The 21273-nt window shown below is 36.1% G+C and overlaps 1 protein-coding gene across 3 annotated transcripts; it reads left to right on the top strand.

Moving 5' to 3' along the window:
• The first annotated feature begins 4523 nt into the window (after positions 1 to 4523).
• LOC125670102 (uncharacterized) lies at positions 4524 to 21133 on the top strand. Of its 3 annotated transcripts, none has more exons than XM_056161967.1 (7): positions 4524 to 4670; positions 5211 to 5352; positions 6073 to 6281; positions 7615 to 7923; positions 10736 to 10816; positions 17800 to 17903; positions 20928 to 21133. In XM_056161967.1, the coding sequence occupies exons 1-7, from the start codon at positions 4577 to 4579 to the stop codon at positions 21105 to 21107; spliced, it is 1119 nt and encodes a 372-aa protein (XP_056017942.1). In that variant the 5' UTR covers positions 4524 to 4576; the 3' UTR covers positions 21108 to 21133. The 3 variants fall into 3 exon arrangements, with proteins under 3 accessions (XP_056017942.1, XP_048761021.1, XP_048761019.1); XM_048905064.2 differs by lacking the exon at positions 4524 to 4670 and adding an exon at positions 5433 to 5765 and having other exon boundaries at positions 5213 to 5352; positions 5869 to 6281; XM_048905062.2 differs by lacking the exon at positions 4524 to 4670 and having other exon boundaries at positions 5213 to 5352; positions 5433 to 6281.
• The last annotated feature ends 140 nt before the right edge of the window (positions 21134 to 21273 follow it).

The following is a 21273-nucleotide window of genomic DNA, read 5'->3' on the forward strand; positions in this document are numbered from 1 at the left end:
TACCTGAGTAGTGCTTTTATACTGATCAATCATAATGTGTTCACTTACAGTTAAATACCGTGTCTTCTGTGTTCACTTATTGTACAAATATATCACATCTTGGAAGTTTTAAAATGCATACATGAAATAAAAATGTTGTTTCGATATTCTTTTTTATTTCTCTGACGGTCTGGAAAAAAATGTTGTTATATTACTAAATATAGAAGTCTCCTGTACAAGCTTTTTTTGCATCTAATTTTTTAAAACCTTGTCTTGATCCGGGTACCTGTAAAATGTGAAACCAAACGAAATCAAATCCAAACGAAACAGATTTACAACCGAAGTAATAAAAAAATGGTAATATGGGCGAGCATCTCGGGCAACTGTCAAAGTTGCCACAAATACATGCAAGGTGAAGATAACGAACAGTGATCAATCTCATAACTCCTACAAGCAATACAAAATAGATAGTTGGGCAAACACGGACCCCTGGACACACCAGAGGTGGGATCAGGTGCCTAGGAGGAGTAAGCATCCCCTGTTGACCGGTCACACCCGCCGTGAGCCCTATATCCTGATCAGGTAAACGGAGTTATCCGCAGTCAAAATCAGTGTGCCAAGAACGGCTTAACAATCGGTATGAAACACGTCAGACAGCATTTGACCCATGTAAATAAAAATTCGCCTCCCCTTTGACGTGGTGTTTCGGGTTGACTGATGCATTTTAAAGCAGTCCGTCGGCTAGAATGAAACATTGTTTGTAAGAAGCTGGTGTTTGAGAAAGTATAAAGCAAGAGCACGCGCAACATCTTATTTTATCTGTAACTGCTGAAGTGCGAGTACTTTCAATCCTGGAATAATAATACAGTACTGAACCATATTACACGAATGCAATTCGGTAATTAAGATATATATTAGAAGTAATTATTCTTGATATGCAGTAAGTCTGGAGATAACTCTATATTTATGAACTGCATCAGTCATTAGAACCTGTTTGTCTATCTTGCAAAACCAACAATATCCAAATAATTATTATCGTTTCGCTCGATAAGATTTCGTTTCGTTTCGTTATATTTCGTTTAGTTTGGTAGATTTCGTTTCGTTTCGTTATATTTCGTTTAGTTTGGTAGATTTCGTTTCATTTCTTTTCGTTTCGATTTTGCATTTTATAGATACCGACTTGTTTTCACCGAAATGTTGCTACAATGGGAATTTCTTTCTTTCGATGCCACGTGTGGATCTCCCTTTGTGTTTGTGTAGTTGACTCAGTCTGTGATTTCACTGAATCAGAACATACACTTTGTAGTAGATGATATGCAATTAAAGATTATTTCTACATCTAGACTCTTGGATGAAAATGATGGGGTTTTCTGCCACCATCTATTTCAAAATGTGCATTTCGCATAGAATTTGTCACGGTTCCGTTGCTCCAAAGCAATCAAAGTAGCCAGGCCTTTTTCCGTCTAAATCCTCCGTTAAAAAAAAATGTTTTTGTATTTTTATCTTTTTGCATGATTTTGATACATGCATCATGTGACACTGAGAGAAGCACAAGAGCCCTGTGTTTTTCTCATATAATCTCCTAAAATGCGAAATCAATAAGATACACTGACAATTAATTCCAATTCGCACTGATCAAAGATAGTCTCAGGTGCTGAGAGAGAGAGAGAGAGAGAGAGAGAGAGAGAGAGAGAGAGAGAGAGAGTGAGAGAGAGATACGTAACATATTAAGCGTGTCCCTGGTATGTCTGATTGTTAGATTGCATTTGTTTGCTTTCTTTTTTTTAAAAAAGAAGTGACGCCATTGATGATCCATTGATTTCACCGATTTTAGTTCACGGAAGTGTCTGAGGCTGTGTTGCAAAATTATTGACGGAAAATACATGTATTTCGTTTAGTTTGGTAGATTTCGTTTCGTTTCGTTATATTTCGTTTAGTTTGGTAGATTTCGTTTCGTTTCGTTATATTTCGTTTAGTTTGGTAGATTTCGTTTCATTTCTTTTCGTTTCGATTTTGCATTTTATAGATACCGACTTGTTTTCACCGAAATGTTGCTACAATGGGAATTTCTTTCTTTCGATGCCACGTGTGGATCTCCCTTTGTGTTTGTGTAGTTGACTCAGTCTGTGATTTCACTGAATCAGAACATACACTTTGTAGTAGATGATATGCAATTAAAAATAGACTCTTGGAGGAAAATGATGGGGTTTTCTGCCACCATCTATTTCAAAATGTGTATTTCGCATAGAATTTGTCACGGTTCCGTTGCTCCAAAGCAATCAAAGTAGCCAGGCCTTTTTCCGTCTAAATCCTCCGTGAAAAAAAAATGTTTTTGTATTTTTATCTTTTTGCATGATTTTGATATATGCATCATGTGACACTGAGAGAAACACAAGAGCCCTGTGTTTTTCTCATATAATCTCCTAAAATGCGAAATCAATAAGATGCACTGACAATTAATTCCAATTCGCACTGATCAAAGATAGTCTCAGGTGCTGAGAGAGAGAGAGAGAGAGAGAGAGAGAGAGAGAGAGAGAGAGACGTAACATATTAAGCGTGTCCCTGGCATGTCTGATTGTTAAATTGCATTTGTTTGCTTTCTTTCTTTTTTAAAAAAAGAAGTGGCGCCATTGATGATCCATTGATTTCACCGATTTTAGTTCACGGAAGTGTCTGAGGCTGTGTTGCAAAATTATTGACGGAAAATAATGAAGACATCAACATGTAAATATAGAGGTCGTGAAATGAAATGAGACACCGAGGACAGCGGGGAATCGGTGAAGAGCCCATCGCTGACGTGCATCAAAAACGTGTGGCTGTAGGTTTTGTAAATGAATGGAATACAAATCTTTGGAGCACCATATTAACATAAACTCAAATAAATGAAAATATCTCAATCATTTGAAGATATTATCAATTCAATTAGTGTGCGTAATAATTGAATTGATGTGGGCATCGAATCAATTATTGCTATCATCAATTGAATTACTGCGCTCATCAATGTGGTGGAATTATTGTTCGCAAAATTTTGGTGTAAATGATTTGATGATCTCTTTAATTTTTAAATTGAAGATATATTTAATTATTCACAACGTTTTTGTATGAGGAATTAGAGCGCGCATCAATTTTTTAAATGAGAGCAATGATTTCATTAAAGAGATCAATAATTCAGCTGTGGGTATGTTGAATTCAAGATATCTAGAATTGTATGGCTGCTCTCTCTCTAAAACGAATTATTCCACGCATCAATTGAATTGATGCCCTCTACCATTCAATACATGTACAAGGGAGCAATAATTCAATTGTTGCGCGCATTAATTGAATTGATACCCTCTACCATTCAATACAAGGGAGCAATAATTCAATTATTGCGCGTATTAATTGAATTATTGCTCCCTTCAATTCAATTATAGCGCTCATCAATCAGCAAAATAATTAATGATGTCATCAATTCATTTAATGCGCACACCAATACAGGATTGAAGATACAATTAATTATTTGAAGAGATTTCTAATAAATTGTTGCGCGCACCAAATGAATTGATGAGATTTTCAAATGATTAAAGGTATCTTAGTATTAGTTGAGTTAATGTTAATATGGCACTCCATATCAATAATTGGCCCCTGTTGAAATCTGGGTAAGACTAGGTCCTCGGTACCCCTTGCTTGTCGTAAGAGGCGACTAAATGGGGGCGGTCCTTTGGATGAGACCGCAAAAAACCGAGGTTCCGTGTCACAGCGGATGTGGCACGATAAAGATCCCTCCCTGATAAAAGGCCGTAAGCGCCAAGTATAGGGCCTAAATTTTGCAGCCCTGCACCGGCAATGGTGACGTTTCCATTTGAGCGAAAAATTCTCGAGTGTCCCGCTTGTTAAACAATATACAATCAACCACCAATATCATTGAAAGAGTTGCTTCTACGTGTGTATGTATCGAAATAGAGTACAGTACATGGATTATATATACTCATATAAAGATCGCTTGTTCTTTTGCAAGTCAAGACAACTTGACAAGTCGCTCTTCGTATCTCCTGGGAGTTTTCAGTTGAAACTAATACGTCAAGCTCCGACTCAATGAAGCTGAGATAAACCCCAAATCCTAGTCGACCGAGAGTACTCTTTCGGTTTCACCCATCAACCTGACCTTATACCAAGCGAGACTAAACCCTGAACTTAACTCAAGAATGTCGAGGTAACTACCAATTAAGACTGAATACACCTCGACCGAATTCAAGAGACATATCAGAAAGATAGACATCGTAGAAGCTCGAAGAGAAGAATTATAATTCTTGATATAATCAATAACAATGAATTGTCTTTTACCATGATGATAAATTGAATTTGAATTTGAAATTGAATTGAATTGAATTCCTGTCTGTTCATGGTGTATGTTTAGTAAAACTTGTGTATGTCAGTAAATATATACAGACAACATTGTCTTAAAGTATTAGATTTAACTCGTACGTAACTCAAATCTATCAGTCCTTGAAGCGAACGTCTGAGGACTGCACTAAAGTTATGACCGGTGATAAGGTGTATAAAACTAGTAACACGTCCTATCTCGAACTCAGTTCCACCGAAGAATAAGTGTTTCAACATGGCTTCTCTTCTGTTGTTCGTTTTCCATTTCCTGTTTGCAGGCCTTTCCTGCCAAGCCGCACTGTCAGAACTGGATGCTTTTAATTTAAAAGGTGAGACTTTAAACACATAAGTCAGTTACAAAAGATGATACATATACCGAATAGAATACGAACTCAGCAACACTGGTGCCCTCTGACTGTATGCTTGTCTAATATTGTATTGTATTATTCACTTACTCATACGGAGACAAATACACTGTCAGTGTCAATGTTAACATTTGTAGTTTTTGTTCACATTGCAATTTACAAGAATCGGAATCCCATCTATCTTGTAATTTAGATATTGCTACGACCTCGGGCGCCATTCATAGGTCACAATACGTGGCACTACCTTTACGCCTGGTGGTATTCTTTATGCGTGAAAGATTCTCGAATGGAACGTAAAATGATAAACAAATATTACACTGCATTGCTCATAGTTAGGATGTGCCATTCTCTGTCCAACACACTGTTGTGTACCCTCAATGTGTTGTACTCAATGTACTTGTGTAGTGTTTGTTGATCCAAGACAATGTTCAATGTAAGAAATAAATTTTACTTGGATTTTACATTAATGCTCACTCAGTCAGTGCAAATGTTTGATTGTTTTAGAATTTGATAAACTGGTTCGCCAGAACTTGGTGTTTATGGTTGTGGACCGCGTCAATGATTCCATCACTGCTCAGAGTAAGATGCAATACGACTGCTCAAGTCTGGTCAACCACACCGCAGACAACTGCAAATCATGCCAACAGTAAGACACAACTTCCTCAAAGAATTATAGAAACATGGAATCGATATTTTTTATTTTGATCTCCTTTTTCTCTCTTTCAGGGCACAGTACGTATCCAGCCGATTGAAATGGATGTCGCCAAGTACTAAATGCAATACAAACTGGGTTGCTGCGATAGCTCTTTTCTTAATTACAGTCCAAAAATATTACATTTTTAAAACTTTGCTCCAACAATTACATTAGAATGCATTAATTACTAAAAAGTCACCAGGCAGTGCGGCAAATATTTAAAATACCGCAAGAAGTGTCCGTGCGTAAATCATATTCAAAGGTTTCTTTTTCTTCATTTCCTTGGTTTTTTAAAAAGGAAATTTGAAAAATATCAAATCTGGTTTATCGCAACAACTTTCCATGTATCTTTCATTATGTAACAGGTGAGTTGAATTAAAGTGTCTCTGTGATTTAGAATTATATTTATATATATGCATTCACAAAGAACAGTGGAAATACTTGTATGTGTATTCCATTCTCTTCCAGATTCATCAATGGAGCTGATCTTGTGAATCGTAACCAGTCACTACCACTCACCCAACCCCCAAATTACTGAATTCAAATAAATCCATGTTCTCAAATGAAATACAAACATAATATTTCTGTAAAAGTCAAGGATTTAGGTAATGATATTGCAATGATAGAACGTCGACATAAGCCAATATTGCCTGTGTTTTTTGTATTTATTAGCCAAACGCCAGACAACCAGCGGGTGAGTAATCCCCTGGACCTGGTGCTGCCTATGCTGCTTCAACCTTCTCTATCAACGGGAAAACTTCTAGACTTTGTTGCCAAAACTGTGACGTCAACCCAAGCCATCAAGCTTCTTGGCAAACAAACTACAAAACTAGTCCATGATGTTGGTAGCGTGGCCAAGAATGCTGGCAACACCTTACTGAGTATGTGTGTTTCCTTTAACGCACTGTAAAAGAAGCACCATTGAAACAGTTTAAACTCGGCTGGTTTATTTTATACCACATTTAATCCGAAAGACACAGAACGCATCAACTATAATAATATATTTTGCATTTATAAACAAGTCATTCCAAGCAAAGCAAACGTAAGAATCGGTTTAAGACGTTTACCCCCTTGGCCTGAGTTTTTCGCATCAACTTGAGCATATGTAATGAAATTTCTTGTATTGATAAAAATTTCGTTTTAACATCATTACAGAAGTTTCGCTTCGGGGCCACCAACGCTGACATTTGAGTCAATACTTTGTACATGTTGATAGCCCCGAGGCCTGCACCCCTTCCTGCTTGAGTTCAAAACCACCAACTTTAAATTTATTGCACTAGGAAGGACCTATATTTATTATGAGTGGTTTTTATTTTTAAAGGGAAGGGAGGGAATTCTAATTTCGTAGTGCTTTCAATTTGCGATTTTTTTTCTCATCACAACTGATACTAAACTTCTAACATACATACCAGGAATTCTAGGGATTAAATGTCAGCTAGTAAGTAAAACATTTGGAATTTTTAAGAAGAGTGGAGTATTACATAGGAAACATTTTTGCATTTTCAGTCCTCTTTTGCGATACTTTCAACATGGACCCGCATATTTCTGGTTTAATTTTAAATTTTAGGATACAAAGATATTAATTTCACGAGTTTCAAAATTTAATACTTTCAAAGTTTTTAATAGCAAGACAGCAATTTTATATTTAAAGAATGAAAAAGATCCCAACTTAGATTAGACTATTTCATTTTATGTCAAAGTACAAATATGGTGATTTAACGATGTTGATAATTTGAAGCAATTAAATGTTCAATTTTAAGTGTTATCTGGTTCATTAATATGCATAACTTCTGTGATTTTGTAATTCGTCATAAATGTAGATAATAAAAATAAAATGTGCAAATTCTTTAAACTTTCATACTTTTTTTTATTTATTTTTTTTTTTATTTATTATTTTTTATTTCACAAACATTGACATAAGACAGAAGAACATTTGCCATTTTTTTCTAACCACTTTCACACACTTTCATACTCACACTCATACATTTGTTGGTAAGTGCTTGCATTTTTAATATAATTGTAAGAGAAAAATGAGTAAATAGATAAAAGTACATGTGGCTTCAAAAGTAGGGGGGAAAAAAAAACATTGCTTGAAATAGCAAAATTATGATTTTTTTAAGTTAAACTTAAACTTTCATACTTAGGAGTGAACCCTTTTAATAGCATTTTGAACTTGTGTACAATTATACTACTTTCTGTCATTTTTAATGACAGGTGGTGCCAAGAGTGTCTTTGATACGTCTCTATCAAGCCTCAAAGGCCTGGGTGACAAGCTGACATCTCTTACGTCTGACATCGGGTCCTCCCTAAATGGCGCCGTTGGGAACCTTGGTCACTTGTTCACGGACCAAATTGGGGGGAGCCTCCAGCACGTCGGCACCGGTCTGGTGAACGGAGCTAAAGATGTGATGAATAACCTTGCTCATGGAGCGACAGACGTAGCTAACAATATTGCACATGGAGCAAAAGACGTGGTGGACTCTGTCTCTAGTGGACTCAGTAGTATTGGCCACCATCTTGGGCGTAAGTGAGAGAGAGTTGATAATGGAATTTAACATTGAAAATTGATTTTAAAGTATTTCTCTCTATATTCCTAGAGCCCGTTTTGTCGCCAAATTTGATCATTTAGGGACTTTTTCTTTTGCCAAAAATAACTTATCTCTAAATGTAGTAAATTTTGCTTTCTGTACACAACTATAGTATCTACGAACATCAGATTCAACCAGCGCCAGAGTGTATAAATTAAGGTTGTCTCACACTAGTACATTGTTGGATGATTGAAGATAAACTGAGATCAACAACACTTCAGTCTTCACTAGCCAAGTCCGCGCGCTACTCTCCTTTCAATTTTCCCTACTCTCCTTTCAATCTTCGCTACTGTCCTTTCAATATTCGCTACTCCCCTTTCAATCTTCGCTATCCTATGGGGCGTATGTGTAGAGTATCAGAAACTGTTTGACTAACGAAGATGACAGACCCCAAGTTACTTCCCAATTTTGATCCCAGACATTGTACAAAAATGTTAAGGTAGACTTAATTCTGCACGTTTGCTCACCACCCTCCCCTCTGAAATCCAAAACTTTGATTTTTTAAAACTTAAACTCTAAGCCTTCAACGTAACATTCTATTATAGTATGATACATGTATATATTCATTACTATAGTATATAGTATATGGTAAACAATGAAGGAAATGTATGAACATTGAAAATTTTAGTAGATATTACATCATATGTATATCTCGCAACTGATTCCATACGCAAGAGCTTAATTGTTCTGTATATGATCAGTTTTTAAAGCGAGACAGGCTACTGATAAACAAGTTGTGACAGAGGTTTCAACAGTCTCGTTTAAAGTCAGCATTTTGCAAATTCTATGGTCGTTATAATGATCTAGTTTGCCAACACAACCTATCAGTGGGTCAAATGCTATCTGACATGTTTCATAGGTCAATTGTTAGGCCGTTCTTGGCACACTGATTTGACTATGGATAACTCCGTTTACCTGATCAAGACCTAGGGCTCAAAGTGGGTGTGACCGTTCGACAGGCATGCCAACTCCTCCTAGGCACCTGATCCCACCTCTGGTTTGCCAGGGATTCGTGTTTTCCCAACTCTTGATTTTGGATTCCTTATAGGAGTTACGAGATTGATCACTATTCGTTATCTTCGCCTTTCATATATGCATATTCTCTTCCTCTTATTTTTACGAGTGATGAAACATAATTAAAAGTCGATACGCACTCCCAAGTACTTATACTGCAAAGTTTGTAGAGCTTTATACGTATGTGTTCTCATGAGAAAAAAAGATACAAAGCTATGCTGGAAAAAGGAACGTAGTGTCAAGGAAATGTTATGCTATACAAATCATGACTAAACACGGTAGCATACAATATATATGCCCATGCTTCGTAGTTCCAGAGGATAATGATAAGTTGATGCATGTTGTAAGAAAGAAACGTGTAGTCTAGTTTGTGTCTTCAGAAATACGAGTTACAAATCACACACCGCGCTCCCAACGCGGTTACAAATGAAATGAAAGATTACTTGTCTTGCTTAAAACTTTAAAAAGCACTATATAGTTAAATATTATCTTCAATTCTATGTTGTCAGAAGTTTATCTGTTCAAAGCCGCAAACTGTGTACACTGTACACATCTCTGGTCGCGATGTAATATAGAAAGTGACACATCGTCGTTGATACGATTGGAGATAACGTGGAATGTACATGTTAAAAAGAATTGCTGTACAAATTCCACGACACAAATATCAAGGCAGTGTACAAGTTCTTCATGGCAGTTATAGACAAAATATTAAAGTATTATTTTCAAAATACGTGTCTAAAAGACATTTTCACGGAAACTAATTGTATGTAATAGCATTGTTCCACAAAATATGCGAGAAGAGGTGTAAATCAAATGTGGATTCTAAAAGAAAAATCCAAAGATCTTTTAGCAAACTTGAAATTGCATAACTTTTCTAACATCATCATTAAAACGTATGGCATTTAGACACTTTACCCAACCATTCCTCATAATAGATTAAAGACTGGACTTTTTAAAACATCATAGACAGCAGCTTCGTCAACAAGATGTGTTTGAGAAACACTGATGCCCCCGGATTAGAACAAATTGGAGATCATTTTAGTCGAATTTCCTTGAAGTAGGTCAAAGGTCAATGTAAAGATCACCAGATCAAATATATTGGTGTCAATGGAAAAGTCTTACCACAAGAGATACACATACCTAATATGGAAGATCTACGTTTTATAGCATAAAGGGTAAGACAAAGGTTTTACTACAGACAAAGAGACGAACAAGTAAAAAATTATGCTCCTTTATCAGCGGACTTATTTTTATTTTCTTACGAGGCAGGATTTTTCAAAAACTTCTACATGTGAAACAACATCTCTTGCTGTGGCCTTCAACTCGACCATTAGATATATCGACGTTTTATCTACATGTAGTAACAATAATAACTTTCATTCATATGTCGATTCGATATACCCCAGTGAACTCGAAATAGAAGACACAACATATTCTTTCACCTCTGCTCCATATCTAGATATTTCATTGAACATAGATGTTAACGGCAAACTAACAACTCAACTTTATGACGAACGGGATGAATTTAGCTTCTCCATCGTCAACTTTCCATTTTTATGTAGGAAAACGCCATTATCACCTATAGTAATATTTCATGGAATTAAAGATATATCAACTTATAATCCTATAAACTAATGATGAAGAAAATATTTTATCAACTGTTCAGTGTATATCAAAATAACTGATATGACGTTGTGACTTTGAAATGTCTCATAGTCTGATGATCATTGTAGATATATTTGGAAGAAAACGGTCCGCCTGTCCTGACTGTGATAGAATTAACAGCCAGAACTCAGCAGAAATCGTCAGCAATGGTAAGCAATACGTTAATGATTCGTTCATACATAAAATAACACGAAAAATAACCTCAGGGGAATGTGTATATAAAGCAATACGTGTATGTTAATACAGATGTATATAAGACAGAAATGACACAAAGACCATCACTAGTATATTATATGTACAGATAACATGGTAGCAAAACCGAAAACTCACACGAAATCATCACCCCCATGGTTGGGAAAACTTTAATGATGAATACACTGTTCCTGATCGGTCTTATTAAGACCCCTCCTAAAATATCCCTCCACAGAAAATTCACACCAGAGCAGGAAAAGGACATCCCACACCACAGTCAGTTTTTCTATTGGAGAAATTGAATTTCCCCATAGTCAGTTTTCCATGGTTAAAATTCTACTCTATTTACGGTCATACATGGTCTAGAGGTTAGAACGTTCGATCCGCATGCGGAAGGTCGGGGTTCGAATCCCGGCCGCGACAGACCTAAGTCGTTAAAATAGGTAGTGGCAGTTTCATCGCCAAACGCTCGGCATCAGGTGTGAATGTCAGGGGTACTCTGAGATGACCTTAAAAACGGATGTCCCGTGTCACAGTAGGTGTGGCACGCTAAAGAATCTTCACTACTCAATGGCCATAAGCGCTGAGCAAAGGCCTAGATTTGAAGCCTTTCACCGATCTTGGTGACGTCTCCATATGAGTGAAAAATTCTCTAGAGAGACGTTAAACAAGATGCAAATCAATCAATCTACCAAAGCCAGTTTTCCATGGGTGAAATTCTACTCTAGTTACGGTCATAGAGTAGAATTTTCCCCACAGCCAGTTTTGTTCACCTTCTGATCCCACTCTGAACCTCCATTTTCGCTCATATCATTTGAAAGTCTGTGTGAGCTATTCGGATCAAAACTTTGGGCCATCTCAGTTTCAGCCAAACTTGCTAAAAAGTATCTTTAAATAATAAATGTTTCAATAAAGCGCAACATCCCCTTCCAAATGGAGATAATCCAGAAATAGTTCACAAAGTGGGACGTTTAAAAATATTCTCAAGAACAACTAAACAGAACAGCCCAGCTGTGCAAGAAAGTTTCCTTATACAAAGAAAATCCAAGTTTACTCACTTGGCCAGCAGTAGGAATTTAAAATTACCATGTACAGATTCAGGAATCATCCTGTCAAAAGCCACAAGGGTAAAAAATATCAATTCAATGTGCAAGCTTCCTTAGGTAATGCAAGTAGAATACGCCCGCAATCAGAAAACAATTAAGATTTACGAGATAAGTGTTTAGATTTTTTTTTTAAATATTGGTACTGACAACAATTTGGCATAATAATTATTCAAGCGTATACTTGGTCCATTTTACAAATTACATCATTCATTTTCACAAGAACTCATCACCAATTGTAAGTATTAATTATGATATCATAAATACTGAGAATTCATCATTTAAATTTTTTTTTTATCAAAAGTGAGTATTACGTTATGATAAATACTGAGAATTCATCAAAAGAAACTCTCACCAATAGTAAGCATTACGTTATGATACTGAAAATCAACATCAATGGTATTAAAGTATGATACATTATTTAACGTACGTCATGTTCGAGAATTTTTCACTCATCCGACATCTTCCCGAGTCAAGGGTTTCTGATCCGATCCGCTTCATATAAACCCTTGACCGAATAGGTCAAGTAAGACAGGTTACATATCTGGTTCTTTGATTGGCCTCATTAAAAGATACATGATCCAATCAGAAACATTGTTTTTGGGAGTTGAACTATGTTCAATCTCCCTGGGTCATCACGCACTTTTCTGCGCAGTAATTTGTATTGATTTGTATAGTGGTCGTCAGCGGGGGTTCTGTGTCAGCTGATTTACTCCTAGGTAAATCAACATAAACTTTTATAAACATCCGCCATTAAATAATCCATGTAACTTTTCTGAATTAATCTAATTTTGATAATTGACATGTAAATAAATGCAATGATATTGTATTCAAATCAATTTGAATACAAGATTTCGATCAAATTGATAGTGATAGACATAGAAAAATAAAAGATAAGGTTGAAAATTGTCGTTTGTAGCGCAGCGTCACCTATAAACATTGATAGGGAAACGAACGACAACTGCACACAAGCCCTATTGACACCGTGGCGCGAAATATCGAATATGGTGCGAAACCTCAGAAAATTTACAAGAAATAACTCTACAACATTGTGTATGTGTATATATTTGGTTTTCTTTAATGTGATATAAAAAATGCTTGATGTTACATGTAGATTGAATTAAAACACGTCATTCCCAGTCAACAACTTTCGATTGGGATCGGAATACGAAATAAAATTTCTTATATCCGGTGGCAAAGTGAAACTGCTTCATGCTTCAAGTTATTGAATTACGTAGTAATTGCACGTTACACATTAGAGAACTGTTCCTTTTAATAAAGAAAGTCACAAAATAGATACAAAATGAGTGTACCTTATTCATTACTGTTACCGAGCTTTCGTCGACTATAATCTCGAAATGGCGTGTTTCGCTGCGCTTGATGACGGTAAGGTCCACATTTTCTACGTGAGTAGTGTGATATTTGTTTATGAATGTTTTGCGCATACATGGTATGTCTCGGCTAGGAATAATGGAAACTTTCTCACCTATGTATGTAAAGACATATTAATCTCTATTTTTAAAAATGTAGAACACCTTTATCAAATGACAATGTTTGAAAACGCTTAGAGCCCCGATGTCAGAATTTCCTTTTCCAAGACATCAATATGTCAAATTCATTATCCTTTTTGAATAGTATGTTCCATATTTTGTACCAGTTATCCATTTTGAATCCCCTATTACAATGGGATTTTGCTGCACTCTGTAATGTTTGAGTGGATGTCATGAGTGTGTGTCAAACAGAAATTTTAAGAGCATGGGGTAAGTTGCTGCCATGTATTACTTCACTATCAAAGTTTAACCCAGTTGCCACAATGTTGAATTTATGCTGCAAAAAGGATTGGAAATTGCTCTGGTCAAAACACATTGTTTATTTGTCTACAGATGAAAGAGACACGAGGATTCTCCCTCACAAACTGGGAAAAAAAAGTTATGGATCTTGTACATATATAGTTTATTAATCACTATAGATTTCCAGCATCACAAGTCTGATTCCACTATATGCTTTCCATACTGCCAGGTTCATTCACCCCCTGTTTGAGCCACGGTATAATATCCCAAATACCTTGGCAATAAATAACATTATTTGACTAGTGTTTCATTTTTAGCGGAGTTGCGATGAAGTCGAACTCGGCTTATGATCTGATGAAGTGCCTTTGGGCGGGCAGGCGGGCACGCATCAACATTTCATTTCCGCACCATAGCTCTTGAGCAAATTATAGGATCTCATTCAAACTTAGATGGATTGTCACCCTCAGTAAGATGAGGAAGCCTATCGATTCTGGGGTCACTAGGTCAAAGGTCAAGGTCACTGGCTATAAATAGACTGAAATTTGGAGAAAATTTTGTTTTCCGCACCATAGCTCTTGAACGAATTATAGGATCTCAATCAAACTTAGATCGATTAAATAAGACAAGAAGCCTATCGATTCCGGGGTCACAAGGTCAAAGTCACAGTGGCTATAAATAGACTGAAATTTGGAGAAAATTTTGTTTTCTGCACTATAATTTTTTAACAAATTATAGAATCTCAATTAAACTTAGATGGATTATCGCCCTTGATGAGACAAAGAAGCCTATTGATTTTGGTCAAGGGTTAAAGGTCAAGGTCACAAAGGATTTAAGTCGGCTGAAATTTATGTACGCAAAATTTTGCTCCCTGCTTGATAATTCTTGAAAACTTTTCTGCCGGTTCCCTCTATGCCCATTCCTTGCGCAACTCGGCTTGTGCATTTCCGATGCCCGACAATTTTTAATTTTTTTGCATTTCATTTATTTTTAGTTATTATACAATTACTTACCATTCCATTGATCCTCTACAGGACTGTAGTATACTCAGGTGACAGTTTAGCATATTGGACTACCTTTTCAAGTAATGAATCCTTAGAATTAGCTATAACTAGGATTAAACTTGAATGTATATATACAGGGAGAAAACTTCTTCATAACTGCAAGGCATTGATAACCATATTGATTTGAATGTTTGGGCCATAATATGTGGTCACATTTTTCATGAGAATATAAAGGGGTGAAATTCTAGAAAACAACAACACGACTTCAGTTACTCGAGGAGCGTTGTGGCCCATGGGCCTTCCATTATCCATGTTTGCTGTTGTAACGCTTTGAAAAACAACAACAGTTGATTTGTATCTAAAATCATGATAATATTCAGTCATTTATCCCCCTACCCTTCCAGTACTATCTTTTCTAACTGAATTTCCACAATGTTCAACTCCCATGAGTACTTTAAGTACTTTGATTTTTATACTGGGACCGTAATCTTAAACAGACAATCATGCGGTTTTGTCAACCTTGTGACTTCCGTTTACTGTCAGTGCGGTTAAGTGAATACTTTGTATATGAATATTTCTAGCTGAAACTGAATATATGAAGCAGAATGTTGCAGATACTTGTTTAAAAGGAGGTACTCTACATCGCCATAGTGGCTGACTTCCTTTTAAAATGTGGATGAAAATAAAAATATCAGCAATATTTCATTTCCAATTCCATTTCCTAGCTATGTAGCTCAGTAGGTTAGCACGGCGACTGCACTATGAAGATTATCAATAAAAGAAAACTGTAGATCGAGGGTTCGAGAACAGTAGGAGTTTTAATTTTTAGCTCTTCTGAGCTAATCATATGGCCATAATTATGTCTGGCGTGCGGTGTGCGTCAACATTTTGGAAAAAGGGCTATATCTCAAGAACCCCTTGGCCAATTTTTGTCAAATTTGCCACAGGGTATCCTTGGCCCAAGGGCTTTCATTTGTACTAAAACTAGGGCTGTGGCCCTTTAACAAGGGGAGATAATTAGAAAAATGCAAACAAAAGTAGTGGTTGCTAAAAAAAATCTTCTTCTCAAGAAACACTGCGCAAATTATCACCAAACTTATGCATAAGGATGAAGATAGGTTGTAGATAAAAATTGTTCAAGACATCATCCTGGGGCAAAGGGTGTGGTCTCAAGGTCACTTCAAAGTTGATCTTAAATTTTGTTTTGTTAAAACTTTGTTATTTTGCTTAGTATAAGGACTCGGATCATCAAATTTTGTCAGTCTTTGGAGTGTGTCGACCAACTTTTTGAATTTCGCAGGTAATTATTATTAAATGGATTTTGATGCATATCTTGGACACTTTTGAGCCTATGATCATCAAAAGTTGTCAGTTGATGGATCATGGGACCTTGAAGTGCGTCATGTGAAAAGTATGTCACCATGACCTACTTTCTGAATTTTATGGCTAATCATTTATAAATACATTTTAGGTTGTTATATCAGACACCGAGAGGTTTAGAATAATCAAACCTTGTAAGTTGATGCGTCTAGAGGCCTCAAAACATATTTATAAAAAAGTAGGTCACAATGACCTACTTTTTTAATTTTGCAGACATTCAAATTTCATATTTTCAATTTTAGATGCATATTTTGGACACTATGAAAGCCAGGATCATCAAACTTTGTCAGTTGATACATCTTGAGTCTTCATAGTTTGTTGACCAAAAAGTAGGTCATCGTGACCTACTTTTGGAATTTGACAGCTATATTTTAATATTTCAGATACTATTTGACTTACAATTATCAAACTTTGTCAGTTGATGCATGTTGAGTCTTCAGAGTGTGTTGACCAAAACGTAGGTCACTGTGGCCTTCTTTTGGAATTTGACAGCTATATTTTAATATTTCAGATACTATTTGACTTACAATCATCAAACTTTGTCAGTTGATGGGTCTTGAGTCTTCAGAATGTGTCGACCAAAAAGTAGGTCACTGTGACCTACTTCTGGAATTTGACGTTTATATCTGAATATTTCAGATACTATATGACTTCAACTATCAAACTTTGTCAGTTGATGCATCTTGAGTCTTTGGAGTGTGTCGACCAAAAAGTAGGTCACTGTGGCCTTCTTTTGGAATTTGACGGCTATATTTGAATACTATTTGACTTGTCAGTTGATGCATCTTGAGTCTTCAGTGTGTCGACCAAAAGTAGGTCACGGTGCGTTAAAACCTTGTTAATTGATGAATCTTGTTAGTGAGAATTTTTGCCTGTTCTACAATGTATCAGAAGAGCGATTCTAGGCCCATGGGCCTCTTATTTTCAGATTGCTTTCTACTAAAACTGCATTTTTTGACCAAATAAAGTAAATTTAAACATTTTCAATTCCAAAATAATGTGGTACATATTCTACCACTTTTCATCCACATCAAATTTCTCTAGTGTAACACACTTCCTTAATTGCGAACTTTATAACAAGTCATGTTGATGTTGAAGAATAGTTTTTTATTACTAAAACTAATGTAGTTCCTAGGTAGCCAGTTTGTCTCGCTATCCTTGTTTAGTACGCGCTCTCTGATTAGTCAATAAAGTTCATAAATGTGTAATGTCACTAGATGGCGCACTAGCAACCCGTATTACTCTGCCTTTTCGGTCAAGGCTTTATATGAAGCGGAGCGGATCAGAAACCCTTGACTGGGGAAGATGCTCATATGGAGACGTCACCATTGCCGGTGAAGGGCTGTAAAATTTAGGCCTATGCTTGGCACTTACGGCCTTTGAGCAGGGAGGGATATTTATGGTGCCATACCTACTGTGACGCGGGGCCTCGGTTTTCGCGGTCTTGTTAGAAGAATCACCCCATTTAGTCGCTTCTTACGACAAGCAAGGGGTGCAATTTCAATAAAAGGAGAGGAAATACTTGTCAACTCGTTCTTTCTAAAAACAATATACATGTATATCTATCCACCCATGGAATTGTTTGTAAAATGTATCCTAAAATAATCTATTTTGCCAAGGACACACTTTCTCATTAGAAATTGCAATATGAATAATTTCTTTATAGTCTGTGGCTCCGACTTCATGACACGACATAACGCCATCCTTACAGAAATCAACCACATGCAACAAGTTTACTCCTCTGCCATCAACGCCACTGTTATACAGAAGGTGAGCTTGCAGTTAATTAATAAACACCTTTATACAAAGATTAGCTTGTATATAATAACCACCGTTATACAAAACATGAGCTTGCAGCAAGAACCACCGTTATACAAAAGGTGAGCTTGTAGTCAATAACCACCGTTATACAAAAGGTGAGCTTGTAGTCAATAACCACCGTTATATAGAAGGTGAGCTTAAAGTTAATAACCACCGTTATACAGAAGGTGAGCTTGTAGTCAATAACCACCGTTATACAGAAGGTGAGCTTGTAGTCAATAACCACCGTTATACAAAAGGTGAGCTTGTAGTCAATAACCACCGTTATACAAAAGGTGAGCTTGTAGTCAATAACCACCGTTATACAGAAGGTGAGCTTGTAGTCAATAACCACCGTTATACAAAAGGTGAGCTTGAAGTCAATAACCACCGTTATGTAAAAGTTGAACTTGCAGTTATTAACCACCGTTGTACACAGATAAACTTGCAATAACCACCGTTATTTACAAAAGGTGAGCCTGTCGTTAGTAAGCACTGTACAGAAGGTGAGCTTGTATTTACCAAAATAAGGGTAACTGCTGTACTGTATTTTATATTCATCACGAGAAAATACCCGCGTATTAAAGAAAGAGGCGCGTCACCTGTTCTTATTTCTAGGGACAACGAATATTTCCTTCATGTATCGCCCGTGTTATAAAAGATGATTTAGACGTTTAATCTGCATTTAGGGATGCAATAATTATGCGATTTTCTGGTAACGTAATTTGATTGATGGGAACGAATGTTTGGTCATATTTCTTTCAGATACTTAGGAACCATACTGTGATAAATTTTGTACAGTTATTCTTAATTTTGCCATTCTTCTAACAATAAGTAGTTTCCATCCAGTTTCGAAATAAAGAGAGTCCCGTGGTGGCAATGAAGTTAGTCCAGCGACTACTCTTAGCTGCTGCTAATTGTAATTTTTCATATCGATATGTATTTTCAAAAATGAAATTCATTTTTCATACTCACATTTTACTTTCATTTCTGTCGGAATGTCCAGCCGTTAACATATTACTATATCCAAGATTCATGCGCACATCTAACACATTCATGAGGAAATGGCTATCATTTCAATTGGTAAAGACATCGAAGGCAAAACAATGGAAATGTGAAGTTATAGATGTAGTGTGAGAAGACATTCAAATCACCGAACTTTCAATATCTTCACTAAAGATACGAATATTGTTGAGATAACAGAAACTTGTCAGTTTGATATGAAACGAATGACCACTCATATCTTAAAGTGCACGGAAATGTCCTATTACTTTGGTGTGTAGGCAACTTCTTGTAAACGCACCCGTTCATTCTTTAGCAGATTGTAGAATTTTATCTTTCTGGAAACATTTGTTGCAGTCAAATAGAATATTAACATGTGTAAAATGTTGACTTTGAAATGTTAGTTTTTATTACACCCATCCATTAGCATTTCTACATTATTTTCACATATTAATATTCCCTCTTTAAAACTGATCAAAATTCCAAAGATATCATAGGTCAATGATATCAGTGTAATATTTCCATTCCCTTCACCCTTTGGTATTTATAATCACTAATGTGTCGCTCTGAAACAATTCACAATTTTATTTTCTCGCTGTCTGATTTGACATATTTGCTTTTTTGTTTGCTCATACTCGGCTCAAAATAAGTCGCTCCCACCATTCCTACTTTGTTCAACGATCACAATGCTTCACTTTAATGGTTCGTTCAATTTACTCTCTTGATAAATCAATATGCTGGTAAATGAAGTTCAGTTATAAAACATATACATATATACTATACACATGCACAATACAATACGGGCGAGCAACAGTGAGAGATCTTGAAGTGTGAACATATAATATAAATGATTACGAAGATAACGCACTAAGTTATTGATTATATACACAAATTAGATCGTGTTTTCGTGTACATAACCTCCGAGGTCGAGAAATGTTGCTTTGAAAAAAAAAGAAAAAAAAGTCAAGGTTTTTATATTTCAAACATTTCGAGACCAAGGAGGTTATCCTGCAACATACGCGAAAACAAATATTTTATTTCTATTCAACTGTGGCTCAGAAATATTAAGTCGATCGTTTTCATACGAATTAAGTCACTATGACGTCATGGGAGTTTCTGAAACTGCCTACATTGTTTTTTGCTAACGAAAAAGGTGAGATGGTAGGGGTATTCTAAATCTATTTTGTAAAATATTTAGTTTGATGTTAACAGATTATATCAATTGCTTTGATATACAGTTAAAGAAAAACTTGTCTGTGCATCGCCATGTTTACATGTGTATCACTCTCGGAATGCAGAAGATTTGTTTATACTGAATGAAAGATGTTCTTCAGTCATTTATGAATTTGTTTTACAACATATATTGATTGAATTTTATGATTATAAAATTGAATTACCAGTCATCGACTTTATTGTTGTATTAGCAAAACTCGAAGTACAAGCGAGATGTGTATCATTTTTCTCATCAACAGTTAATACGTACATAGGTATGAAGGTATATCGAAGAATAATGACCGCGCCATTCCTTTGATCTTTGCAATAACCGTTTTAGAATGTTATATAGTACACTAAAACTATGTGTATGAATTAATTCAAAACGCTTTATCAAACTCAATTTATTTTTATATCACCTGACTAAATAATGGGTATGTGTGGGGGGAGGGGGGGGGTGGTGGTGGTGGTGGTGGGGGGTGTTGTGTTAGGACCAAGTTAAAACCTCTGCGAGATTCTAGATATCGCCGGTCACATGCTAGTCCACTGAGCTAACTGACTACACAGTGGAGTTCAAAAGGACAAGAAATATTTCCATTTATGTTTCGAAGGAGGGTCACTAATAAAGAGTAGTCTAATATTCATTGACATACTAACTCATGTTGTTCAATAAAAATACCTCAGGAAATAGCTGTACTAGAGCAAATACTTTTTTCTTGCATTGCATGTATCAAATTATTAATATAGATGTTCGTAATAATAACAGCATTTATTTCCTAGGTTGAGTATGACCCGACTTCTATTGACGTCACTCACGGCGTCCAATTCAGGATAGTCCACATTACATACACAATTAACGGACAAACCAAACGATTTACTTCCTCCTCGCCTCTCCGCCTGACTGACCTACCAACCACATCAGAAAGTGTATCTATGGAGATCTACGAGTCTTACGTATAAAGTAATAAAAAGGGTGCTGGCATTTAGCTTGGTTTTATCCTTTTATGGACGGGTGTTCTCTTCACTTATGTCCATGTATGGCAATCATTCTCCATGAAATATCAGAAACAGTCAATGTTTGATATCTTACTATATAATATGTAGAGACATTGATTTTATATTACAG

The sequence above is a fragment of the Ostrea edulis genome, chromosome 4, assembly GCF_947568905.1.
Source record: "Ostrea edulis chromosome 4, xbOstEdul1.1, whole genome shotgun sequence".
Lineage (NCBI taxonomy): Eukaryota > Metazoa > Mollusca > Bivalvia > Ostreida > Ostreidae > Ostrea > Ostrea edulis.

What these genes read in the sequence shown, in the direction of transcription:
- LOC125670102 (XM_056161967.1), top strand. Translation starts at nt 4,577, where the DNA reads ATGGCTTCTCTTCTGTTGTTCGTTTTCCATTTCCTGTTTGCAGGCCTT. An exon ending in TGCTGGCAACACCTTACTGA is followed by an intron (nt 6,282 to 7,614) that starts GTATGTGTGTTT and finishes TTTTAATGACAG; the next exon opens with GTGGTGCCAAGAGTGTCTTT. An exon ending in ACGCCACTGTTATACAGAAG is followed by an intron (nt 17,904 to 20,927) that starts GTGAGCTTGCAG and finishes TTTATTTCCTAG; the next exon opens with GTTGAGTATGACCCGACTTC.